General features: G+C 64.3%; 2 protein-coding genes across 6 annotated transcripts in view; one reads left to right on the forward strand and one right to left on the reverse strand.

Annotated features, from left to right (window-relative positions):
• RUSC2 (RUN and SH3 domain containing 2) overlaps positions 1-18,969 on the forward strand; it is a 37,122-nt gene extending 18,153 nt beyond the window's left edge. For 3 of the 5 annotated variants that reach the window (XM_019531907.1, XM_019531908.1, XM_019531906.1), the window contains exons 2-12: positions 7,368-9,289; positions 10,110-10,850; positions 11,334-11,492; positions 12,381-12,524; positions 12,881-12,957; positions 14,608-14,782; positions 15,125-15,230; positions 15,724-15,770; positions 16,508-17,387; positions 17,753-17,920; positions 18,154-18,969. In XM_019531907.1, the coding sequence (XP_019387452.1) occupies positions 7,468-9,289; positions 10,110-10,850; positions 11,334-11,492; positions 12,381-12,524; positions 12,881-12,957; positions 14,608-14,782; positions 15,125-15,230; positions 15,724-15,770; positions 16,508-17,387; positions 17,753-17,920; positions 18,154-18,334 (4,500 nt within the window). In that variant the 5' untranslated portion in view covers positions 7,368-7,467 and the 3' untranslated portion in view covers positions 18,335-18,969. The remainder of the gene's footprint in view (positions 1-7,367; positions 9,290-10,109; positions 10,851-11,333; positions 11,493-12,380; positions 12,525-12,880; positions 12,958-14,607; positions 14,783-15,124; positions 15,231-15,723; positions 15,771-16,507; positions 17,388-17,752; positions 17,921-18,153) is intronic. The other 2 variants (XM_019531909.1, XM_019531911.1) reach the window with 2 other exon arrangements.
• A 412-nt stretch (positions 18,970-19,381) lies between these two features.
• FAM166B (family with sequence similarity 166 member B) lies at positions 19,382-23,346 on the reverse strand. The gene is given in 7 exon segments (XM_019531912.1): positions 19,382-19,816; positions 19,818-19,869; positions 20,210-20,419; positions 20,522-20,663; positions 20,960-21,117; positions 21,692-21,933; positions 22,824-23,346. Coding segments are annotated over 7 exon segments (933 nt in total). The 5' UTR covers positions 22,892-23,346; the 3' UTR covers positions 19,382-19,755.
• Positions 23,347-25,334: the final 1,988 nt, after the last annotated feature.

Genomic DNA, 25,334 nt, shown 5'->3' on the forward strand with positions numbered 1-25,334 from the left:
CCCCTGCACCGGTGCAGGCTGGGGGGGACAGGCTGGGCAGCAGCTCTGCAGAAGAGGACCTGGGGGGACAGGGGACAAGGGGGACAGGAACCGGCAGTGCGCCCTTGGTGCCAAGAAAGCTACCGGCATCCTGGGTGCGTTGGGAGGAGCGCTGCCAGCAGATGGAGGGCAGTGATCCTTCCCTCTATTCGGCACCGGGGAGGCCACATCTGGAGTCTGTGTCCAGCTGTGACCCCCACTACAGAAAGATGTGGACACATTGGAGAGAGTCCAGCGGAGGGCTGCGAAAATGGTTGTGGGGCTGGAGGACAGGACTGGTGAGGAGAGACTGAGGGAAATGGGCTGATTGAGACTGCAGAAGAGAAGACCGAGGGGGATTGAACAGCAGCCTTCACCTCCCCGCAGGGGGGCTGCAAAGAGGCTGGAGCTGGGCTGTTCTCAGTGGGGGCAGACGACAGGACAAGGAGCAATGGGCTCAAGCTGCAGCAAGGGAAGCCTGGGCTGTGGGGCACGGGGGGGGGGTGCGATTGTACCACTGCTTGACATGGGTCAGATCTGGGCTAAGGTTTGCGTGCTGCATTACAAGGAGGATGATCCAGACAGGGTCCAGAGCAGAGCAACACAAGAGAGAGGATCTGGGAAGCCTGCTGTATGCGGAAGGGTTGCAGGCCCTGGGACTGTCCTGCCGGGGGGGCCACGGTAGCGGCCTTGAGATCTTGGCAAGGCATCCACAGAGAAGAGGGCGAGTCGCTCTCCTCTTGTCTCTCAGCAGCACTTCCTCGCAGCCGGGGCAGTGCGACCCTCGGCCGGGGGCACGGGGGAGCCTGTGTGGGGTGGGTCGGGCGCGGAGGAGCCTGCATCGCCGCAGGGGCTGGAGTAGGAGGCCTTGGGTCGCACCCGGCCTGGGCAGCGGTGCTTGGCAGCATTAGGCGGAATAAGTACCTGCACGACGGCCGTGCAACTTGAGCAGGTCGTGGAAAGGATCGCATCGAGTGTCCGGCTTTGCTCGCAGGGCACGGATCCAGCGGACGTGGGCCTGAGCTGGCCTGGAGATGCCTCCGTCCCCCAGACGGCCCCTGTGCGTGTCAGCTGAATGCAGTGCTGCTCCCTTCCTGCCTTTGTCCTGCTGCTTTGAAGCCACGGGCAACTTGCCCTGGGTTTCTCTCTCGTGCAGCGGCCTTTCCTGTCCCGGTGCCGCAGCCGGGAGGTCGTCCAGACCTACCTGCCCTCTCCTCTCCACCCTCCCGCGGGAGGCGCAGAGCCAGCAGTGCTCATGTTGGGAGGTCTGGTTGGATTAAGACCGGCTTGGGGTGGTTTGCATAGGGCTGATCCTGCCCCTGGCAGGGGTTCGGACTAGATGGGACCCCCCAGCTGTCCCTGCCAGCCTGATTCTCTATGGGCTGGGCAGCACTGGGAGGTGGATGCATCCCGCAGCCCCATCCCCATCCCTAGCCAGGCTCCTATTTCGACCTGGAGAACGTGGGGGAAGGGTTAAGTCATTCCCAACTCCCCCCCACAACAGCAGGTGAAGGAAACCCTGTCGCAGTGAGTCCCCAGGGTGTCTTCTGCAGCAGCTTGCAGCTTGCGGGCATCTGCAGCAGAGAGGGGTCTAGTCCCCCGGCCCTTTCTCAGGCTTGGCGCCTCGCCATGGCTGCTCTCAGCAGGCTGTCTCGCACTGAAAAGCCCTTTTCTTCCCATGCAGAGGCAGGGGGGAGGATGCTGGGCCCTGGGCGCCGCGCCAGCTCATCTGAATGGCTCACTGCACAGCAGCGTTGCTGCGATGGAAGGTGTCTCCCGGCCTGTGCAGCCCGGCTCCTACTTCTGGTCCCCGCACGGCCTCCGCGGCCTGCCAAGGGGCAACGCTTCCTGCAGCCGCAGCCCTCGGGGAGGCCGGGGCAGGGGAGCGGGCTCTGGAGCTGGCGCAGAGGCTATGAGCGCTTGTGTGCAGCACGGATGATGCCCCGAGCAGCTTTGCATCATTTTCAGCAACTGAGGCTCTGCAGGCACAGGCTGAAGCTGCTGGCGGAGCTGCCATGGAGCCCTGCCGTGCCTGCCCAGCCCCATCCTGCACCCCAGCCCCTTGCCTGAGGCCACATGCAGCCACGCCTGGCATGGTGCATGCATGTATTTGTGTGTGTGTGTGTGTGTGGGGGGGGGGTATTTCTGTTGCTGCAAGCTCTTCAGCTCCCTGGAGACCTCCTCTGTTGTCAGCTGAGAGCCGTGTCTTTCCTGGCCTCTTGTCTCCAGCTTGCAGGATGCTATTGTATATTGTCAGCTGCCACCTCCTCCCCACCCAGACACGGCTGCATTTCATGCCTCTGCAGGGCTTGCACTGTGCAGCGCTGAGACTCTTTGCTCCCCACTGCCTCTGTAGGGAAGGAGCTAGGATGTGGTTTTAGGCAGGAGCTGTGTCCATTCACGTAGCAGGGGTGGAGGGAGGGCAGGGCCTGGCTGGGTGCAGTGGAGAGGATGCTTTCAGCATTGCTCCATGTCAGGGGGTTTCAAGCCTCCCCCAGAGGCGCTGGGTGCTGTAGCCCAGGCTGGGGATGGGAACTGGGCTGTGCATTGCAGGGTCTCCCCTGGATGGAGGGTCTTGCCCGTGTGCTCAGGGTCAGACCCATGCTGCACTAGGGGCAGGAAGGGATTTCCCCCCTTGATCAGACCAGGACGAGGGGGTGGGGGTTGCTTTCTTCTGCAGCGGGGGCACAGCCTCTGCCTGGGGTCCCTCGAGCATCCTTTGCAGCAGCAGACTGTTGGTGGCTGTGGCCCCCCTGCTTTCCCTGTGGCAGGGCCGGGGGCGATGCCTGGGGCTGTCAGGGTGACGGTGTTGTGCTGCTCAGGGGTTGGACAGTGGGTTTGTCTGGGCTGGTTTGCACGGGGCTGATCCTGCCCCAGGCAGCGCTTGGACTAGACGTGACCCCCACAGCTCCTTTCCAGCCCCGCTTTTTGGCGGTGCTGTGATTGCAAGCTGGAGATCCAGGGCCCTGGCAGGCTTGGACAGCCCAGGATGATACCCCCCTCGCCCCCATCCCCTCGCCCACTAGCATTACTCCTGTTAGCAGGGCTGAAGCAGCTGCAGTGGGTTTTGCCTGCCCTCCCCTGTTTGCTGGGCCAGGTGCCCAGCGCCTCCCTGCGGGGTTTGTCTCCAGCCGCTGCATTGCTGCTGCTCCCCTAGGACCAGGCCCTGGAGGCCAGCTGACCAGGGACCCCGAAGCACTGGGGGATTAGCTGGCCGTGCCGTCCCGTGGTGCTGCGCACCTTGCGACTCCAGACTGCACTTGAGGTCTGGAGCAGTCTCCTGCTACAGTCCTGTGGCCCAGGGGGGTTAATCTCGGCCTCCCTGGCTGGACACAGCTAAGCAGCATCTCTGCACACAGGAGCCCTGTGTGATGGAGCTGGTCCCAGGGCCCAGACCTGCCCTGGGTCCTGGGTCGTGGGTTTGCTCCATCCTTAGAGCTCGTTCAGACCCACGGAGCAGAAAGATGCTGTAGAAATGCAGCAGCGAGCACCGGCCGAGCTCTCGGCTCGCCTCCTTTTGCAGCAGTCCGTCTCCGTGTCGCAGCCCCCGTCCTCCCCGCTGCAGATTTGCTTCTGGTCATTGACGGCATGCATCTGGGGTGCGGTGGGAGAGGAGCGGGCGCCCCGTGGCTGTGAGTCAGAGCCCGTGTCTGTCTCTTGGCTCGTGCCGCGTTCCTGCCAAGGGGTGAGTCACGGAGCCGGAGGCAGCCGAGCTGGAAAAGGCCGGTCAGGCCCCACGCCCGGCTTGCGTCCTGCTCATCTCCGAGCCTGGGTGCTGCGGGGGCCCTCTCCCGATGGCGCGTGGGCCCGTGGGATGATCTGTGTCAGCGCCTTGTGCCTGGGCTCCCTGGGATGTGGGGCCTGTGTGAGCAGCCTGGCAGGCACGTGAGGCTGTGTGTGCACGGTGCGCCCCAGCCCGCGCGTGCCAGCCCTGTGGGATCTGCTGGCAGGGCTCGTATTTCAGCTGGCGCCGGCTCCCGGGACCCGGTGTCCTGGCTCGGGGATGTCGGGGTGGGCTGCTGGGACCCCGTCGCATCCCCTGCGCGGAGGCAGCCGCGCCGGTCCGCAGCCCTCTCGCGTGGATGCTTGTGCCACGTCTGTGCTGCTCGGACCCCGTCCTCACCAGCCGCGGCTTGGGGCCTTCCAGCAAAGCAGATCCTGCTGCTGGGGCTCTGCCAGGCTGCCTCACTGCCCGCTCAAGTCTGGCTGCCTGTCTGCCTGCACCTCTCCAGGGAAGCAGTCCCACCTCCTCCCTCCTCCGACTCCTTTTCTGCTATGTGTCAGGTGTGGTTTGTTTTCTAAAGCCTCCCCCGGAGGCGCTGGGTGCAGCCCAGGCTGGGGAGGGGGAGTGGGCTGTGCTGGCACCAACCCCGCAGGGCCCTGGTGCAGGCTCAAACCGATGCCGCGCTGGGGGCAGGAAGCGATTTATCCCTTGCTCAGATTGGCACAGACTGGGGGGGTTGCCTTCCTCTGCAGGGGGGCACGGTCCTGCCTGGGGCCTCTTGAGCATCTATGACCCTCTTTGCAGCAGTGGGTCCCCCTGCCTTCCTTGAGGCAGGGGCGGGGGTGATGCCTGGGGCTGTCAGGGCTGTTGGCGTCCTGGCGCTCAGAGGTCGGACACGGGGTTTGTCCGGGCTGGTTCGAACAGGGCTGCCCCTGCCTCAGGCAGGGTTGGGCTGGCTGTGACCTCTGGAGCTCCCTGCGGACCCCAGGGCAGACGGCCCGGCCCGGGGATGGTGCAGGGCAGGGGGAGGCTGGGCTGCGCGGTGCACGGAGGGCACGCGGCTGCGGGCGGCTGCGGCCGTCCCCGCTACGTGCACTGGCCCAAAGCATGTTTGCTGCTGCCCAGGGGTGCCCTGGCCTCTGCTCGCTCCAGCGGCTTTGCCATCCAGCCTCCCACCCTGCACTCGGCCTGGGCTGCAGTGTGTCCTGGCACGGAGCTGGGGGGAGAAAGCACCCCAGCCATGCTCTCCCCAGGGGCGTTTGCTGGGGATGGGGATGCCTTGGCTCAGGTGAGCCCCTGGGGCTGTGACAATTTGCTGCTGGGTGCTGTGCTCCGAGCCCAGGCTGTTTGGGGCGCGTGGGGTAGGGTGGCGGGTCCATGCAGCAGCACCAGGAGGAGAGGAAGCAGTGAGGTTCGGGCAGGTGACAGGCACTATGTGGCATGCCTGTGTCAGGGGTACGAAATGCCCGTGAAATGCAGGTGGCTGCAGCCCACAAGGCCGGGAGCCTGGGCCGTGCAGCCCAGCGGGGTCCCTGGGTAGGTGGAGGCTGCGAGAGGCTGACTTTGGCTCTGCTAGCAGAGTTTTCTGGCCCCTTCCTGTCCCTGGGGTCTGTGGGGCAGGCGCGATCTCACCCAGCTGTCCTGCGGTGAAGCCTGGCAAGTTGTTATGATGCTTGTTCAGGCTGGAACAGCCCCAGGCCGCCTGATTCAGAACAGCTGGGGGGGGGGGTGCGCGTGTCTGTGTGTGCACGTGTGCGCGCACACATGTGCAAGTGTGCACCAAGACCTCACATCCACCGTGGTTTTAGGGATGAGGCTGGCCATAAAGAGCTGCAGGAGCTGTCACCTTGATTACAAGCAGCCTGGCAGGTTGGCTCTTGTAGCGGCAAGGGACGGGTCTGCAACGTGGCCTTTTGCTGTGGACTCCTCAAAAGAGAGAAGCGGTTATCCCCGAGTCCACCCGGCAGCCAGGACCAGTCTTCTCTTCTGCAGACTCGATTAGCCCAGTTCCCTCCTCTTCTCCTCACCAGTCCTGTCCTCCAGCCCCACAACCATTTTCCTTGCCCTCCACTGGACTCTCTCCAATGTCTCCACATCCCTTCTGCAGTGGGGGCCCACAGCTGGACACAGGACTCCAGATGTGGCCTCCCCAGAGCTGATCAGAGGGAGAATCGCTGCCCTGGATCTGCTGGCAGCGCTCCTACCCATGCACCCAGGATGCTGGTCACCTTCTTGGCACGAGGACACACTGCCGGCTCCTGTCCAGCTTCTTGTCCCCTGTCCACCCAGGTCCTTTTCTGCAGAGCTGCTGCCCAGCCAGTCACCCCCCGCCTGCCCCGGTGCATGGGATTGCTCCGTCCTAAATGCAGGACTTTGCACTTGTCCTTGTTGAACCCCATGAGATTTCTTTTCCAATCCTCCCAACTTGTTGAGGTCTCTCTGAATCCCAGCCCTACCCTGCAGTGCATCTACTACTCCCCCGGCTTGGTGTCACGCGTCAGCTTTCTGAGGGTGCGCTGCATCCCATCTTCCAGGTCATTGATGAAGACATTGAACAAAACCGGCCCCGGGACTGACCCCACTTGATACCGGTTGCCGACTAGACCATGAGTCATTGATCCCTACCTGTGGAGCTTGATGATCCAGCCAGTTTCTATCCACCTTACTATTCATTATTCAACCTGGACTTCCTCAGCTTGCCTGTGAAAACGCTGTGGGAGGCTGCATGTCATCCTGAATTTGCTGAATTCTCCAGATTTCCCTCCAGTCTCTACCCTATATTTATAGCTGTGTCAGTCTAAATATGCTAATGCATGTTCTCTGGTTGGTTTTGTTTCACTGAAACGCTGGGGATAGGACAGACCCAGGGGTCTGGTGGACTTGGAAGGCGTCAATTAGTTGGGATTTATGGGACAGTAAAAGGGAGGGTTTCTTATCTGCTTCCCTCTCCCTGTTGTGCGATGCTGTTCTGCACTGCCCTGCTTCTTCTGTACTGTATTTCTCTTGTTTTTTTGACAGTTAGAGAATCTTTGTAAAAATGCATCAATTCTAGCAAAAAGCATCCAATATGCTCGGTTACACCCATCACTGCTCGTGCTGCTGATGGTTTAAGATGCAGCTGTGATGTGGTATATTTGGATTACTGAAGGCACGGTCTTTCCTTGCATGTAGCAGTACAGGCCCCATGCTCTGCTGACTGTGATCTCAATGCTGCTTTAGTTGTTTTTTTCCTGTCCTTTACTGGCCTGTCCTGGCTCACTCTACGGTCACTAGGAAACAGGTTTTGGGGCTTTCTGCTTGAAAATGACCACGGCTACACAGCACTGGCTCAAAGGGGATGGGTGCAGCCCGGAGGCGAGGCTGCAGGACATGGGTGTGTTGCATGATACCTGCAGGGTTTTTGGTTGTAGCCATGTTGGTCTAAGGACATAGGCAGGCCAGGTTATTTGGGTAGGTGTGATATCTTTTATTACACCAACTCATTAAGGGATTGAACACATCCTTGGAAGAAAGGGGCCTTAGTAGCTATGGAGCCGGGAGTGAGGGGCAGGGGCTCTGCACCCGAGCTTCCTGGACCTGCAATGCTGGAGGCGACCCTGACCCGCTGTGTCTTGTGTCTTTGCAGGTGCGGGACCCCCCCCTTGTGAGATGTGCTCCCCCCGTGCCGCCTGCATGCCCTGCACACTGCATGGGTAGTGCCGGCCTGGCCGCTGCCCCGCACCGCCATGGATAGCCCGCCCAAGCTGACCGGCGAGACGCTCATTGTCCATCACATCCCCCTGGTGCATTGCCAGGTCCCTGACCGGCAGTGCTGCAGTGGGGGCAAGCGGACCAACCCCTTCTGCCCGCCGGAGCTGGGCATCATGCGGGCCACGGCCTTGCCGGACCGCGACCTCTCTCAGGCCGACTCCCTGGTCTACAGTAGCCTGCTCCAGGCCGCGGAGGCGCCGGCCGAGGCCGCTGAGAGCCAGGAGGGCAAAGCCAGGGACCTCGCCGCCCCGAAGCGGCACAACCCTTTCCTCCTGTGCGATGGCGACGACCGTGGCCTCTTTGGTGATGACAGAGGCCAGAAATCCTTCCACTTGCACAGCTCCCTGGTGAGCGGCAAGCCGCCCTTCCACCTGCACGACACTGGGCCCATTGTGAAGCCGTGGCATGCGGCCAGCCGCGCCGGCGTGGTGGATGGGCAGGAGGACAGGCTGGCGGGCGACACCGCCCCGAAGCGGCACAACGCCAACCGGTGCCGCATGGCCGCCGAGCGCATGGAGCTGGACGAGTGCCCCTGCCTGCGCGGGGGCCCCGCCGGCTTCTCCTTCGATCTCGGCGATGCCGAGTGGGGCCCCGGTGGCGTCGAGGAGCCGGCCAGGAGCGCCGGCGCGCCGCGTAGCCAGAGCTGCAGCTGCTCCAGCACGGAGCTGCAGGCCTGCCGGTGCTACAGCACCTCGAGCCAGTCGGAGCTGGCGGACCAGCCGATGGGCTACGTCAGCGACTCGTCCTGCAACAGCTCAGACGGGGTGCTGGTCAACTTCAGCGCCCTGTATCACAAGATGAGCGGGCACTCGCGCTCCAACCTCAACTCGGCCCCGCTGTCCTGCGACTCCTCCTTCTGCAGCCACTCGGACACGGGCGCCTTCTACCTGGACCTGCAGCCCTCGCCCACCGAATCCAAGATGTCCTGCGAGTCTCACGGCCCCGACAGCGGGGGGAAGCCGTGCGGCTGCCGCCACGCCGCCTCCCCGGTGCTGGATGCCAACTGCAACTCCTACCACCTGCCCTGCGAGCCCTGCGCGGCTGACGGCTCCGACCTCACCTCCTGCTTCCAGAGCCAGGCCCGGCTCGTCGTGGCCACCCAGAACTACTACAAGCTGGTCACGTGCGACTTGTCTTCCCAGTCCTCGCCCAGCCCTGCCGGCTCATCCATCACCAGCTGCTCCGAGGACCACACCAAAGGCAGCCCGGCGCAGCCCACCGAGTACTACTTGTTCCGGCGGCCGGAGCTGAAGCCAGAGGAGGGAGGGAAGGGTGTGGCTGCAGGGGAGGTGGAGGGCAACGTGATTGAGGGCCAGGTCTATGTCAACGTGTCGCCCCCCAACCTCAACGCTGGCCGGCAGCGCTCGCGCAGCTATGACCGGAGCCTGGACCGGAGCCCCACGAGCCGGCTGGGCTCTCTGGAGCGCATGCTGAGCTGCCCGGTTAAGCTGAGTGAGAGCCCTGCGCTGGCCCTGCAGAGCTCCCCGCCAAAGCGCGTTACCTCCTTTGCTGAGCTGGCCAAGGGCCGAAAGAAGAACGGGGCTTCCCCGCCGCTTCGCTCCAGTGGTGACTCCTCACTAGAGTTCTCCCCCATCCCAGAGACGCAGCGCGATGGCCCAGCCTTCCCCGAGGACAGAGCCCGGCGCAGCCAGAGTCTTCCGCCCTTGCCCTTCATGCACGGGATGCACCGCAGCTGCGAGGGATACCGCCTGGACCATGCCTTTGAGGACGGCCTGGTGGCCAGTGCCAGCCAGGACGCAAGCACCGGTGACATGCTGCCCGGCGGCCACGGGACAGGTGAGTGAGCCTCTAGCGCCAGCTTCTTGGGCAGCCTGGGGGACAACGGGGTGGATGGTAAACCTTGTCTAGCCAGGCCAGGCCAGCTGCATTGCTTCTCCCTCCCCAGCGCAGCCCACTCCCTGCCGGGCTTTTGGCACTGGGATGCTGGCCTTGTGCTGGGCAGACATGGGATGGGGCCCGTGGCCTGGGTATCCTGTGTGTCATGGTGCAGCAAGGAGACGTGATAGTCCCTGCACCAGGATGCACTGACTCCTGCAGACTGCAGCCTAGCCCATGCAGCACCATGCACTGCGGTCGACTGACCCAGCCCTTCTGCAGGGCTCCCGTGAGCTCCCCTCCATCCCTAGTGCCACGTCTCCCTGGCAGGACTGGCTGCGGGGTCCCAATCCCTAGAAGAGGATGTCCTCCCATTGCTCCTGTACCAGCTGTGTCCTAGGCACGGATCCAGTGGCTGGGGCTGGATGGAGCCCAGCCCCTGCCCCAAGCATGTCCCTTGCACTGCCAGCCTGGCCTTGTTGCCCCATCTGCCCGGGGGAAGGTGTCCAGCAGCGGGACAGACAGGCCCAAGCATCCGCATCCAGCTCCATCCATAGAAGTAGGGTCGGAAGGGACCTTGTAGATCATCGGGTCCGACCTCCTCCCTCGCTGTCTCCCCACTTGCTCTGCCTGGTTTCCTCTTTCCATCTCTCCCTCTCTTGCATCATCTCTCCCTCTTTTGCATGGGATCAGGGGTAGATTAACCCCTTCCACACTAGTACGAGCCGGGTCGTGGGCTGGCCGTGCCTCTGATGCTCGGGCTCCTGGCCCTCTCCCGCAGGCGGTGGTGCGGACAGCAAGCCCGTGGTGCGCTACAGCAAGGACCAGCGCCCCACCACGCTGCCCATCCAGCCCTTCGTGTTCCAGCACCACTTCAGCAAGCCACCCAAGGCCCGCGCCCTGCACAGCCACTTCGCCTCCAGCCTGTCCCAGCTGTACAGCTACGCCGGCAGCCGGCCCGCCAGCCAGCACGCCTCCTCCGCCTCGCAGTCCTCTGCCTCGGCCACCTCGGCAGAGCCGCCTGTGTCCGTGCCCGCCGGGGCTCCCAGCCATGCCACGCCACTGAGCCACCGCTCGGCTGATGGGGCCGCGGGCCGCGGCGACAGGAAGCCCGCCCCAGAGACCACGCGCCCGTCACCGCTGGGCAGCTACTCCCCTGTGCAAAGCCACGTGCCTTTCTTCCAGAGCGCCGACTCTTCCTCCGGCTCGCCCGGCGCTGAGACCCACCCGCCCCGCAGCCAGTCCTGCCCACTTTCTGCCAGCCTGCTGCCCACCCGGGCTTCCCCAGCAGCCGCGGCCCCGCCGCCCTGCCTGGCTGCGCCACCCCACGAGAGCCCCAAGCCGGTGCCCAAGGCAGAAGGGCCGCCGGAGCGCGGCACACCAGTGTCTGAGTACCACCTCCATGGTGGGTCTGTGTTGGCTGGGGGTGCGCCTGGGGCCTCCGCGGAGCCGTCCTGGAGGAATGGCATCGAGGCCGGTGGCTCGGGGTCTCTGGGCAGCCTCGCGGGGCGGCCTCTTAATGGTATGTGCCATGCACCCGGCTTAGAGCCGCCACCGGGGGCCAGGCCGGCTGGTGGCGGTGACCCCCCAGTGGTGTCGCCAGCTGCGTGGCTGAAGCGGGACTTTGCCTCCGGCCGTGCAGGTGCTGGGAGCAGACCCTGCCCGGGCTCTGGGAGCAAGGGTCACGCTCAAGGTCTGGCGGGTCCGGTGCTCTCCCCCTGCTGCAGCTCGGAGGTGGGAGACTGGGCGAGATGGGCTGGCCGTAGGTCTGACCCAGTCCGGCTCCTGCATTTGTATGCATGCTGTGTCTCCCCAGCCTGGGAGGCTTTTCAGGAAAGGCCCCTCAGGCCCCTGCTGCTGGCTGCAGCCTCTGGCAAATGCGCTAACCCCTCGGAAATGCTGCTGGCCTGTCACTAACTTGCTGTCTCTCTCTCTGTCTCTGTCCTACCTCCTCCTGTCTCTCCCCTCTCCCTCCCCGGTGCCTGGTCCCTTTGCGCGGCACTAGCCAACCACCTGTCCCCTCAAGCGCTGAAGTGGCGGGAATACAGGCGGAGGAACCCCCTGGGCCTGGACCGTGTCTCGGAGCCTCGCCTGCCCCGGCGCATCCCCGGCTTGGAGTTCCCTGGCACCCTCAACCCCGGCCACAGGCACTGCCGGCTCAACGGTGCGCCCCTGTCACGGCCCTTTTACCTGCCAGGCTGGACCGCTGCCTGGCTGGGGCACGCTGCCCACCCCGGCGGAGGTGCCGGGGACGTGATGAGTGTGCCAGTGCTCATGCTGGGTGGGGGGAGTCGGAGCGGGGGCTGAATGCCACTGGATGCTCAGAGCCTATGTAAGCCCCCATGGCCCAGCTGAAATGGCTGTAAGGAAAGTGCCCAGCCCCTGCCAGAAGCCCATGGGAGCCGACTGCAGCCGCCGCATCGCCCATGTGACTCTTCAAGGCAACAGGTCCCTGTTGTGCCAGATGCAGGCTGGAGGTGGGAGGTTGTAGCCCCCGGGGCACCTGGCTCTACTGCAGGGCCTCACTGGGCTGCACAGTGCCGCCCTACCCTGTGCTGTTTAGCCCCCAACCCAGCTAGGGAGAAGCAGGTAGAGCAAGCACGCCCGAGCCCTTCCAGCCCCCCCCCGATGCATGCCCCGACCCTGGGGAACGCACCAGGTGAATGCACTGAGGTGCAGACATGCGCCACATGCTCCCTTGGAGCCGAGAGCATGCATGCCAGCCAGGCTTCCCGGTGCTGGCGGTGCCGTGCTGCAGGCTGCTGCTTCTGTGGGTTTGCTGCTGTGCTTGGGACCCACGGCCCTGGCCTGCGTGGGGTCCCGGAAGCCCTGGAGAGCTGCACCCGCGAGGCTGTCTCTGGTGTTGGCCTCTGCTGCAGCCCAGGAGAGGCGTGGCCCCCCACAGCACGTCCTCGTGAGGCTGCGCTGGCCCTGGGATAGGGCGAGGGGTCAGGCTGCTGCAGGGGGGTTTCTGGGAGGTAGGTCAGACTAAGACCCCTGCCCAGGCTGCGCTGGCAGGTCTCTGACTGCCCTCCTGTCTCCGGCCCCGCAGGGCAGTCCATGAAGCAGCTGCAGCTGAACTACACCGACTTCTTCCCCGACTACTTCTCGCTGGCGGAGAAGCCCCCAGCTGAGTTCTGCCTGTCCCCCGACGGCAACACTGAGTCCATCTCCATCGACCTGCTGCAAAAGAAAGGTGGGAGCTGGCCTGGCTGGGACAGGGTGGGCTTTGGGGGGGGTCCCTGTGTCTCACCCCTCCGCCCCCCGCAGCTTGCCATGGCATTAGACTGCATATGGGAGCAAAACCCCCTGTGCAGCCCACTATGCCCACCATGGCATGGTCTCGTGGTGCAGGGAGGGCTGATGGGGGTGGGATGGGAGCAGGGCGCTGGCTCTGCGCGCAGGGCAGAGCATTAACTGGTCCCCTCGGGATGCACCGACACCGGCTTCCCCGTGCGTGTGGGTTGGGACCAGCCGGGAGCACCAGTCCTGTCCTGGGCAGCCTGGCCTGGCCCCTGCGTCCGGCTTGCCCTGACCGGGGCTGTCCCGCAGGTCTGGTGAAGGCCATCAACACCGCCGTCGACCTGATCGTGGCCCATTTCGGAACCAGCAGGGACCCGGGGGTCAAGGTAAGGCTGTGAGCCCGGCCTCGCTCCGGCGTGAGGGGCACCGTCCTCAGCCCTCGCCAAACTCCCTTTGAAATCCTCGTCCTGTGCCTGAGACGTCTGACCCCTGCCTGCGACAGGATCAGTCCTGTCCAAACCAGCCTGGACAAACCCCATCTCCGACCTCTGAGCATCACCCTGACACAGCCCCAGGCATCGCCCCCGAGCCTGCCCCAGCGAAATCGGGGGGCCACGGCCACCAAAGTCCTCTAGATGCTCCAGAGACCCCAGGTGGAGGCCGTGTCCTCACTGCAGAGGAAGGAAACCCCCCAGTCCAGACCAGTGTGATCGGGGGGAAATCCCTTCCGGCCCCCAGTGCAGTGCGGGGCTGAGCCTGAGCGCAGAGGTGAGACCCTCCAGCCAGGACCCTGCAGGGTTGGTCCCAGCAGGAGCACTGGCACAGACCAGTCCCATCCCCAGCCTGGGCTGCAGCCAAAACCCAGTGCCTCTGGGAGATGCTCAACCCCCCCGACACAAATAGCAGACCCCCATGCCCTGTGTCTGCAGTGATGGCAGGCTATGTGGTGGGACAGGACGTGGGACCTCCTGGGTACAAGCCAGGGGTGTGGCAGTGATGTGCAGGCCCCACTGGGGATCCCCACTTTGTGTGCTGGGAAATGCAGTCCCCTTTTGCAGGGGGGAGTCTCGAAAGGAGCACGGCTCCTTCCCTTGCCCCGTCCCAGGCGCTGCATTCGGTACTTCCCTGCCCCGGTATTACAAATATGCCCCTGGGCGGCCGCCAGTGATGGATGGAGCAAGTGTGTGCTACTGCAGCTGCCGGCTGCGTGGCTGCCGGCGGGGTTCACTATCCTTGTCGCTTTGTGGGGCCGCCCCTGCTGGGTTCCTTCAAGGGTTAAACCCCACCCTGGGGTGACTGCAGCATCCCCGCCTCTGTCGCGGCTGGGGCCCGAGCCTCGTGCATTCAGCCTCCTTTTAGCAGGATTCCCTTGCCCTGTAATCACTCGTGCTTGGAGCTGACGGGCCAGAGACCTGGGCTCCGGGTCTGAGCCTTAACCCTCGTGCTCCCCCTCCTCGGTGCTCAGACGTGAGACCGCGGTGGGTCCGGAGGAAGCAAGGGGATGCTCCCCTGACACAGGCAGCCAGACAGATGAGGGGGATGCGAGGTAGACAGACGGGCAGCCGGCCTGGGCCCCCCGACAGCGCCCGGGGGAGCTGTTCTGCGGTGCGGGGACGGACAGACCCGTGCAGCTCCCAGCGCTGTGCTTGTAGCACAAGGGACTGACCTGCCATGGGCTCTTCTTGGCCCCAGCCCCGCAGTCAGGTGCATCCCTGCCGGTGGCAGCTGCTGGGGGCCGAAGACGGCCTGGGCAAGCGGGAGGGGGTCGGCAGTCCTGGGCGTTTGCTGCCCCGACACAGCAGCGAAGTCGCCATCCAGCTGTGGCTGTGTTGGGGGAAGGGAGATGCCCCCAGGCCCAGGGTCTGGGGCTATGGGGGCTCTTCCTCCAGCATCCCCTGCTCCCCCCTCCCACCTGCCCCCACGCCCGTGTTCAGGCAGCTCTCGGTGCTTGGGGCCACGGGTGGGGAAGGAGAGACGGGGGGCCTGGGAGGGGTCAGAGCTTGCTTGTGCTCACCCTCGCTTGCTTTCACTGCCAGGCCAAGCTGGGGAACAGCTCGGTGAGCCCCAATGTGGGGCACCTGATCCTGAAGTACCTGTGCCCGGCCATCCAGGACGTGCTGAGCGACGGGCTCAAGGCCTATGTCCTGGACATGATCGTGGGCCAGCGGAGGAACATCCCTTGGAGCGTGGTGGAGGCCTCCACTCAGCTAGGTACTGCTGGGGCAGGGGGGACCACCCTGGGGCCCGTCGCCCTCCTGCCGGGGTGCCGAGTGCTCTGCGGATGGTGGGGCCCGGAGATGTGCCGCTCGCCCGGGTCCGTTATGCTCGTCCCTGCTGAGGCTATCTGCAGCCAGGCTGGGGAGGGGCCGGCTCATGGTCACGGCAAACCCTGGGTGGTGGCAGTGTCTCGAGGGTCCTGGTGCCCAGCCCCTCCCTGAGCGCCAGGGCTGGCGTGAGCAGGGCCGGGCGCATCCCCTGCTGGGCTGGGGCTGCCGGGGGTCCTGTCCCCAGCCCTGTGCAGACCCCTGGCCCAGACAGCTCCCCTCTCCACAGGCCCCTCCACCAAGCTCCTGCATAGCCTGTGCAGCAAGGTCAGCCAGCACACCGAGCTCACCAGCCACTCCATGCGCTTCAACGCCTTCATCTTCGGCCTCCTCAAGTAAGTGGGCTGCGGGCACCGGCTCTGCTCCAAGGCCGGGGGCTCCCTGCCCCTCTGCCAGCTGCCTTGGCACCGTGCTTGGGATGGAGGAGGGGGCTTCAGACACTGGGCAGGGAGCGGGGGAGAGGGCTCTGCTTCCAGAGCTGATGCAGAGGGGATGAGGCCCAGGCCGGAAATGGGAGCGTTAAAACCTCTCTGCCCTGCCAGGCTGGCTGGCTGGGGCTGTGTGTGTGAATGTGTGCATCTCTGTGTGTCTGTGCATGCGTGCACATACGCGTGTGTGCACATGGCTGTGTGGGTGTGTGCATGTGGGTATGCATGCACGTGTGCACATGGGTATGTGGATTTGTGTGCACGTGGGTGTGCCCACGTGTGTATCTGTGCATGCATGTACATGTGCGAATGTGTGTGCATGTATATGTCATTGAGGCACGTGCTTCCACATGGGACTTGCAAGGATTGCATCAAGGGTCTTGTGCTTCCCCCCCTGCAGCATCCGGTCCCTGGAGTTCTGGTTCAACCACCTGTATAACCACGAGGGTGAGTGGGCAGGGGCAGCCAGTGGACAACCTCCCCCCGCCCTGGTCTCCCTCCCTGCCAGGCTTCCCGGCTGGCCCAGCCCAGCCCTCCTGAGCCTTGGCCAGACACGAGCGTTGGTGCTCAGCCAGGGTCCAGCAGAGGCCTTTGCAGAGGCCCCCAGATCCCCAGACTGTGTTTCCTTGTTGATGGTCCAGCTGGCCAGCAGCAGAGCATCGTAGGGGACCCTGCCACCCCACAGCACCATGCAAGCCCTTCTCCTGCAGGCCATCAGTCTCCCAAGCCCAGCCTTGGATTCCTGGCTCTCAAGTGAGAGCGGAAACACCGTTGCACCCCAAGAGCTGGGAAGCCAGTGGGGTGCAGCAGGGCTGGGCTGTGCCTCAAATGCACCCCTCCGCCCCAGACCTCCATGAAGGGGGCATGGTTCATCTCCCTTGGGCCAGGCTGCTGGGTCCTGCCTGCCGAGCTCCTGGTGCTGGGAGGATGCATGATGGCTCAGCACGGGGATAGATCCAGTGCATCCATGCACTGAATGGGTACTGGGGAGACTGCTGGGGAGTTATTGCACCACTCAGGCTGATGCCTTCTGCCCCTGGCTCCCGGAGTTGGCACAGAGAGGTGGTTATGGGGTGCAAGGAGATGCACCGTGGCCCATTGGCTGTGGGTCTGGGCTCCCATGTCCCAAGCCATGCTGGCTCCCAGGAATAGAGCGGAGAGCCTGACGGCCGTCTCCCCCACAGACATCATCCTGGCGCACTACCAGCCGACCGGCTTCCTGTGCCTTTCACATGGCGTGTGCCAGCCACTGTTCGAGGAGCTGCTGCTGCTGCTGCAGCCGCTGTCCCTGCTGCCCTTCAGCCTGGACCTGCTCTTCGAGCACCGCCTGCTGCAGATGGGCAAGGAGCAGCAGCAGCAGAAGGAGCTGCTGCGGGTCAAGCAGGACCTGGTACTGTCGGCCCACTCCACTCTGCAGCTCATGCGCTCCCGGGCTGCCGAGGACCACGACAGCTGGAGGGCTGCCCCTGCCCGGCTGCCTCTGGAGCCGGTGGGGGGCGGGCAGCGGGCCACGGGTGTGGGAGCCCCTTGTAAGGAGCGGGAACCGGAGGAAGAGAGGAGGAAGGCGGTGGAGAATGCGGGCGAGGGCAGGAAGGACAAGCAAGCTGGCTGGTGGTACCAGCTCATGCAGAGCTCCCAGGTCTACATCGAGGGCTCGGCCGAAGGCTCCAAATTCCTCCGCTATGAGAGAAGGAGGAAGGGGCAGGGGTCTGCACCCCGCCGGGCCCCGCCACCCCGTGAGGGCGTGGTGGAGGGAGCTGAGGCCTGTCCCCTGGCCGAGGCCCCCCTGGAGGGGCGTCCCAATGCCACCCTGCAGCCCCCAGAGGAGGCTCGGGAGCGGAGCCGCCCCTTCTGGATGGGCAGCCCCCCGGACTCGGTGCTCTCGGAGCTGAAGTGCAGTAAGGAGAAGGAGAAGAAGGAGAAGCAGAAGGAAGTCACTGCAGCCCCAGGGCCGGGGGAAGCCCCCTCCGAGGGGCCCGGCACTCCTGACAGCAGCCTGCCTGTGAAGTGGGGGCACCTCTTCGGGGCCAGGAAGGCGCAGAAGGAGCCCAAGCAGCCCAACAGGTATCCAAGTCCTAGAGCTGTGGGGTAGCAGGGACCCGCGGGGTCGCATCCAGTCCAAGCCCTGCCTGAGGCAGGATCAGCCCCAGGCAATCCCACTGTCTGAGCTATGAGCATCATGACACTGTCACCCCAACACAGCCTTAGGCATCACCCCCAACCTTGCCCCCAGGAAAGCAGGGGGGGCCTTGCATGTCTGGAGCACCACTATACCATGACCCCTGTCCCCCCCCTCCACCTGCCTCCTCCCAGAGATGTTCCTCCCATCCTCCCCAGAGGCAACCACAGCCCTGGGTGCAGCAGTCCCTGCCCACGTGGCCCGTGAGTTCGGTCAGGGTGGAGATGCTGACTCTGCCGTCCCTTGGCAGGCTGCCCTCGGGCTGGCTGAGCCTGGACCGGTCCGTGCTGCAGCGGGTGGTGCAGACGGTGGGGGCCAGCATGTGGAGAGAACCGGCCCCCGATCCTGGGCAGGTCCCAATGCCCGACGTGGAGCCCAAGCAGCTTCCAGCCTGCGGCCTGGCTCCAGAGCTGTCCTGGTGAGTGGCATGGGCACAGCATGGGGTCCTGGGGCTGGGCACGATGCCCCCAGGCCATCTACACTCTGGGGTGGGCAGCTGCACCCTCAGGCGGGTTTCACGGCTGGGGAGCAGTCTCTCCCCACCCCAGGGTCTCCAGTGCAATGGGGCCACTGCTCCCGGGATCAGTGCTGCAGGGCTGGAAGGTGAGCGTGGGGAGCCGTGACCAGCCTTGGCCTCTCATCTCCCCACAGTGAGGTGAAAGCCCTTTGCCACCACATCGCCACCGAGGCCGGGCAGCTGAGCTTCAACAAGGGCGACCTGCTGCGGGTCCTTGCCAAGGTGGATGGGGACTGGCTGCGCTGCGGCTTGGGTGCCGACACCGGCCTGGTGCCCATTATGTACGTCACCCACCCAGAAGATGAGGACTATTGATGCCGCGGGGGCGCTGGGCACCACGCCCCCGGCTCCTGCGGGGCTGGTGCAGGCCATGCTGCCGCTAGCCCCATATCCCCCGCCCCATCACTGCCTCCAAGGGTTCCTTCCCCTCCTGCCCTGTGGGGCGTGGTGCCAGCCGGGCACGTGGCTGGGCCCCACCGTGCATGCAGCCCCCGGGACGGCCCGTGCCTCTCCACCCCATGCCGTCTCCAGCACCCCTGGACTGTGGACTCAGATGTAGCAGGAACCCCGGCAGCTTCATAGCGGGGTCCTGGCTGCCTTCAGTGGGGCTTTGCCCATCTCAGCCCCATGCCACGGTGTGGCATAGCCCTGCCCGGCACAGTTTGGGGCATTCTGCACCAAGGGTCTCCACGGGCAGCCCCACGGCCTCCCTGGCTGCACAGCATCCACATGCTGCCACGTGAACGCAGCACCACGTGTGGGACCACACCAGTTGTCCACGCCACGTGGCTGGGCACCATCGGGGGCAGGAGGGGAGGTTACAATGGGTGAAGGCAGGTGGGGACCAGTATCAGGGGACGGGGGGGATCTTGGTGGGGCCGTGACCAGCCCTGCGTGGCTGTGGGGGTGGTTTTTGGTGCTGCAAGGAGCCAGGGGATGTGGCTGGCTGGGGAGAGGGAGGAGGCATGAGCAGCTGGGGCCTGGGGCGGGGGGGAGAAGGTGCTGATGGGGAGGGGGCTGGGCAAGGGAGGAGGGAGTGATGGGGGCAGTTCCCAGCGTGGGGCTGCCCCCGTGGGGTTCTGGTTTTGTGCGTGGGGCAGTGCAATGGGTCCCCCCCTTGCCTTGAGCTGGCTGGGGGGGGGTGGCCTCCATCCGTTAACCCCTTCTTTGCCATGAGGTCAGGGGTAGGAGTGGGGGGGCACAGATGGGCAGGGGCAGTATTAGGCAAAGCCGTGCCAGTATTTGGTGCTGGGAGGCGGGGTGGGGGGGCCCGCACGGCTGCCTTCTGCTTGTACATGGCTGCCGCGGACGTCGCACCATAGCTACTTTGTACTTCCCCGGTAGGACCACGAGATGTCTCGCCTTTATTTATTTCTTTATTTATGATGCATATTAATAAAAAAGATGCTGACCAGGCTCTCCGCTGGCCGCCGGCTCGTGATTCCCACCCCAGCCCGGGGGCTCTGGTCCACCCCCCGCAGCAGCTGGGCTGGGGGTGCTGTGGCCGGACAGGCCGGGGAGGATCTTTGCTGAGATCCAGGCCCCCGCCGCAGCCTTTTAGCCCTGGGGACGGCTGGAGAAAGGCTGCGGCTGGGCTGGGCCCAGGGGTGCAGCCCCCACCCACCGTGCACGGCCCCGGCCTGGTCTCCGGGAGTGGATGCCCGTGTGCGTGTGAACTCTGCAGATCACGGAGGGCAGCACGTGGGCCTTTATTCCCCGGCACGCGCAGGCCAGGCTCAGCGGCGTCCTCCGCCGGGGAGGCTACTCCGGCCGCTGTTTGCCTGGGAGGCCGAGGTGCAGGGCATCGTGGGTGAGGTGACCGTAGGTGCGGCCAACCTGGAACTTGTAACCTGGGGACCAGAGGAAGGAGCCGTGAGCTGTGCCGAAGGGGAGACGAAGCAGAAGCCTGGAGCCTATGGCACAGGGCTGTCCCCAGGGTCACAGCCGGGCTCAGACCCCGGGGTTGCTCTGCCCCTTGCCCAGGCTGGATCCTCTTTGCACGGGGCTTGTCCAGCTGAGTACGGGGTTGCACAAGGAAATGCAACAGCAAGTCTCGGGTTGCTTGGCTCCTGCAGCCCTCGCAGCTCCAGGGTCTGTGGGAACAACCCAGCCAAGCTGGACCCACCGGAGCCCGCCGCAGGTGAGCGATGGGGCCTGGCGGGTCCCTTCCCCATGCAGCCAGGCGCTCACCCGGGATGTATCCGGTGTAGTGGGGCAGCAGCCCCCCCGCCGCAGGGTGGGTGCATCCTAGCGGCGGGAGGCGGCTGCCGGCGCCCGCGGCTCTGGGCCTGCTGCCGACCTCGCGGGACATCTGGGCAAACTCCAGCAGGGCGCGGCGGGTGGTGCTGGGGAAGCTGGCTCCAATCAGGAAGCGGGCTCGGGGCACGAAGCCGGTGAAGCCTGCATAGAGCACCAGGGCGATGGGTAGGGGCTGCCCCCCATCACGTCCAGTTTCCCTTCCACGCCTGAGTGGGGACAAGGCTCCATCGCCCTGGGTCTCACCTGAGATGAAGTATTTGTGGGGGTCGTCATCTGCCATGGAGTAGGGCGAAACATGCGGGGCTGCGGCTGCCAGGAGCGGGGCCCTGCCCGTGACCGTGGGGAGCAGGTGGTGATCCGAGTCGGGGATCCCAGCTGCCGGCTCCTGGTGGGAGAGGGGTCGTGAGCGCCGTGGGGCGAGGGAGGGCAGCCTCCTGGGCAGGCCTGCATGGGGGAACCCGCTGGGTGGGGGCATAGACACCATCCTGGGACCCCCTCGCTGGGGCAGGCATTGGTGCAAAGTGCCAGGCCCCTGGGCTAACGGGTGGGGACTTCATCCCAGGTCTCTGGAGACCCTCACGGCTCGTCCAGCCCCGCTCCTGGCCAGCTGAGGGGTAGGGGCAGAGCAGGAGAGGGCTCCCCTGGAAGCAGCAGATGCCAGGCTGCTGCACTGAGCCTCACCTTGCTCCCCTGTGCGGGGTCCGGGCAGGGCTGGGGTGCCCTGGGCCGCTCCTGCCCGCCCCAGGCTCTGCGCTGCTGCCGGGCAAAGTCGCTCCTAGCTTCCTTGCAGATCTCCAGGTAGGTCTTGGCGAAGAAGTGCTGGGCTCTGGGGATGAATCCTGGGCACCACATGTCCGGCGCACAGAGAAGAGGTGGCTGAATTGCAGCCTGAGCCCCAGGTGCAATGGGGACAGCCTGGGTGAGGTGGGAGAAGCTGGCTACATCTGCCTGGCCGCAGGGGGGAAAGGCCCCGGTGTGGCCGGACTGGGCTCCTGCCAGCGGGGTGGGTGTAGGGCCCCACCTGCCACTGCCCTGCCCCCGGGGCAGCCCCAAGCACCCCCACGGGGCAGCCCCATGGGGGGTGTTTACACGGGAGACTTGAGACGGGACTAGGATGCCAGTCCTGGTGCGGGGACAGGTGCCCGTCGTTCTTACCGGTGTTGCCGAACACCCTCATGGCTCACGGGCACTGGTCTGGCCACGTGCAGCTCCTTGTACCATCATGGCAGCATCACACATGGAGTCGCCGTGCCGCCGTGACAGCAGGCAGGACATCCCACCCCGGCTTTCTTGGCTGTGCCCCCCCCCTCTGAGCTCAGCAGCCCCCTGTGCACCGGTGCAAGGCAAGGGAGGGGGCCTAGCTGAGTCCTGCCCTGCACCCCTGGGCTGGGGGCACCCGCTCTACGTCCTTACCTGTGTATCCTGGGATCATGCTGCAGCTCACTGGGAGGACGCCGGCCCGCCAGCCGGCTCTCGGCACTTCCAGCAGCTTCTCCTGCTGCTCTGGGGGCTGCGCGTCGTCGCAGGGGCCCTGGGTCGGCTGCAGCACCAGGTGTGGGGAGTGGGCGACCTCGGGGCAGGTGAGGAGCTGGGAGGTCAGCGTCCCGTATGTCCTGCCCAGCCGGAACTTGTACTGGGGGCAGTACCCAGCGTAGCTGCAAACAGCACCGGCGGGGTCAGGCTCGCCGCAGGGCCGGCTCCATGTACAGCACCTCTGCTTCCCAACGGGGAAGGTGCTGAGCTGTGTCCAGGCCCCAGATAGCCCCAGTGCATCCAAGTGCTGCCCTCCCATGTCACCAGTCCTCTCTTGGCAGGCTGGATGCAGCCCAGCCCCAGGGATCAGCAGTGCAAGGCAGACACCCTGCTGCAGCGAGGAGTTCCCCAGATCAACCTCCCCTTGGGGCGCTGCCTGCATCCCGGCCAGGCGGGGGGACCCTAAGAGGAGCTCTGAACTCCCCTTCCTGCACCCCAAGTTGCATCAGGCAGGGGCTGCCAGTCTGCAGGATAAAGTCATGCCAGGCTGGACCCCGAGCTGACCCCCAGGAGCAAGGGGCTGGGCCCATTTGGTGCCCACTCCCTGCATTGCTTTGCCCCCTGTTGCCCCTTCCCATGCTCCCTTCCATCTTCACGCCCTTCCCCTTGCCCCCATCCCTGCTCTCTGGGCTTCCCCGCGGCTCAGCAGGCAGCTGGGCGTGTGGGTGGTTGTCATGGAGGCCTGTACACAGATGCACACAGCGTTGCTGAGACTTGCTCCCAATGCAAGGGACGGCGCACCCCGGCTGCGTGTTCCCACCCCACAGTGCAGCCAGGGACCGCTCCCTCCCCCCAGAAACAAAGCAGGGCGCACGGGAGCCTGGCCGGCGCGTGGGGCCCTGCGGCAGGCAGTGACAGCGCCGGAGCAGGACGAGCCGGGGCAGGCGTAGGCAGCAATGAGGGGGACCGTGCCCCGGCCACAGGGGCTGTGCCAGGCTGAGAGCCTCTGTCACGAGCCACGGGCATCCTGCTGCAGTGCTGTTCTGGTGCCCCAGGCCCTGCCCTTACTTACCCGGGGATGTGGTGGGGGTCCGGCGTCATTAGGACCTGGCTGATTTTTGGGGCGAATGCCGTGGCCATGGCTCAAGGGTCTCAAAATGTGGAGTGAGAGGGAGTCGGAGCCACGCCGAGAGCTGGCTTCGCAGCAGCTGCGTTTGAGCTGCAGGGCAGGGCTGTCCCCGGAGCCGGGGACACCGGGGGAGGAGTCACCCGGGGCAGCCTGTCCCCAGGGACTGCCCTGGCAGGGACAAGCTGTGTCCCGGGAACAGGCACAGCTGCCGGACATTGCAGGAGTTTCAGGCCAGGCGGCCCAGAGGGAAAGCCGGCACGTGGCTGCCAGCAGGTGCCCACATCGCCCACCCCTTGTGCCTCCCCTCTGGTCAGCCACAGGCCCCTAGCTGACCGCTGCTGGGCGTCACCTCCTTTCGAATGGGCAAGGGACAGGGTTTGGTCCAGAAGGAATTAAAAGGCCAGCCTGTAATTAAGGCCAGTCACTCTGGTTTTGTAGAAAACAGGGCTCGCGGTTCTCCAATTTCTGGCTCGGAGAGATGCCGCCCCGCTGCATCTCACCTCCCCGCGCCCTGCCTGAAGGACTTTGCACCGCATTGAACTGGTTGAAACCTCCCTTGCGGGATCGTGTCCGTGTGACTCTGACCCGGGATGCGACGTCCAGCCGGTGAGTTTCCCACAGGCCCCACGAGTATCATGTCTCGGGCCACCACCACGTAGCGCTCCTGTCCGTGACCTGGCAGGAAATGTGCCCCCCTTCTGGATGATGCTGGCAGCTGGGAGAGTGGTCAGTAATGAGCAGAGAATAACTGGTGTCACTGGCACGCAACGACTTGGATCTGCATTGGCGTGGCCAGGTGCAGAGCTGGACACACTGCCGGCATACCAGATGCAGACACGCTTACAGGCTGCGGGCTCTGTTTTGGGAAGCAGGGACCCTGACAGGAGCACGGGGGCCATGAGTTCCTCTAGGATGCTGTGGCCAGAAAGGCTGCTGCAGTCCTGAGCTGGATAAACTGGGACTCACTGGTCAGAAGAAGAGTGTTTCGGTTGCTGGTGGGACTGCTGCTGGAACCGTGTCTGGCCCTGGTGTTGCACCCCAAAAAAGCAACACAGTCACCACTCCGGGGCTGCAAAACCTTCCAGGCCCCTAAATCCCTTCAGCCCCTGCCTTGAGGAGGGCAAAGGCTGCCAAGTGCCGAACTGAAGGCTGCTGTGCATGTGCAGCAGTGTCCCGGCTCAGCACCTGTGTCCCACCACAGCAGACCAGAGAGGAGGCAGGGCAGTGTCCGGACACCAGCTCCGTCCCCGGAGGGGCTGATGCAGAAGCAGGGTCTGGGCCCCCAGTTGCGCACGGGGAGCACCGAGTACAGCTGCCAGGGTCACATCGCAACAGGGGCATGCGTGCCCTGCTCCTCGGGGGCAGAGCGTATCCCCCTGCACCTGGGTCCCAATCTGAATTGCTTGAGCTTGTGCCAGTAGCTCAAGTATCCTCCAGGCTGCTCCCCTGGTCCCTTGTGTCACTGCACCAGCATTTCGCCTGCCTCTTCCCAGGTTCTCCAGGCCCTCCACACATGCTTACACCCCCAGTTGCTGCCGTCTGTCTATTTAAAGCCAAATGATTCATTCAGGCCAATCACACATCAGCAGAGAGTCCTGAGCCATCAAGACATGAACAACATTGCCCTGGGAGGGGACAGGGAGCAGGAAGCAGAGTGGGAGAGCAGGCAAGGGGCATTAATAGGGAGCAGAAAGCAGAGCAGCAAATTGCGTAGGGAAAGGGGATCAGAGTGGCACCAACGAGGGTGCAGGGCTAATCTGTGGTACGCCAGCCAAAAAGGTTGGACCTCACTGCACTAGGATATGCTGCACTGCCTCGGTCCCTGCTTAACCCAGCGACACTGTGCGTCTACGCGTGCAATTACTGCCGTTTAGGTAATGCACATTAAATCTAGTACAAGTTGCGTGTCTACGCGTTCATTAATGTGCTCATACTGATGTGCATAGAATGTAGTACTGCCATTGTGAGGTACTAGAAAAAGGTGCATTACCTTATTTTGATGTGTATTAGTGAAAGAGCATTGTAGATGCGCCACGCTGACTCTCTGTGCAAAGTGCCAAAGCCCTTGATGGTGTATTTTAAACATGATAAAGCAGGTGGGGAGTCGCTCTTGAAGATCCACATGGACTGCTTGCTTTGGATTAGAAATCATATCCTAAGATTTCTACTAAAGAAATCGAACAGGGTGAAATTCGATTGCAGTGAGAGGCACATTGTATGTATAATATAACAACTACAGGCCCATCAGCCTGACTTCTATCCTGGGGAAGATCTTAGAAAAGTTTATTAAAGAGGTCATCCTTAATGGACTGGCCAACACCAACATCCTAAGGACTAGCCAGCACGGGTTTGTTGCGGGCAGGTCTTGCTTGACCAATCTCATTTCCTTCTACAACCGGGTGACCTATCACCTGGACAAGGGAGAAGAGATTGATGTCATATATCTTGACTTCA

The sequence above is a fragment of the Crocodylus porosus genome, unplaced genomic scaffold (assembly GCF_001723895.1).
Source record: "Crocodylus porosus isolate Cpor-Errol unplaced genomic scaffold, CroPor_comp1, whole genome shotgun sequence".
In the NCBI taxonomy this organism is placed as follows: domain Eukaryota; kingdom Metazoa; phylum Chordata; order Crocodylia; family Crocodylidae; genus Crocodylus; species Crocodylus porosus.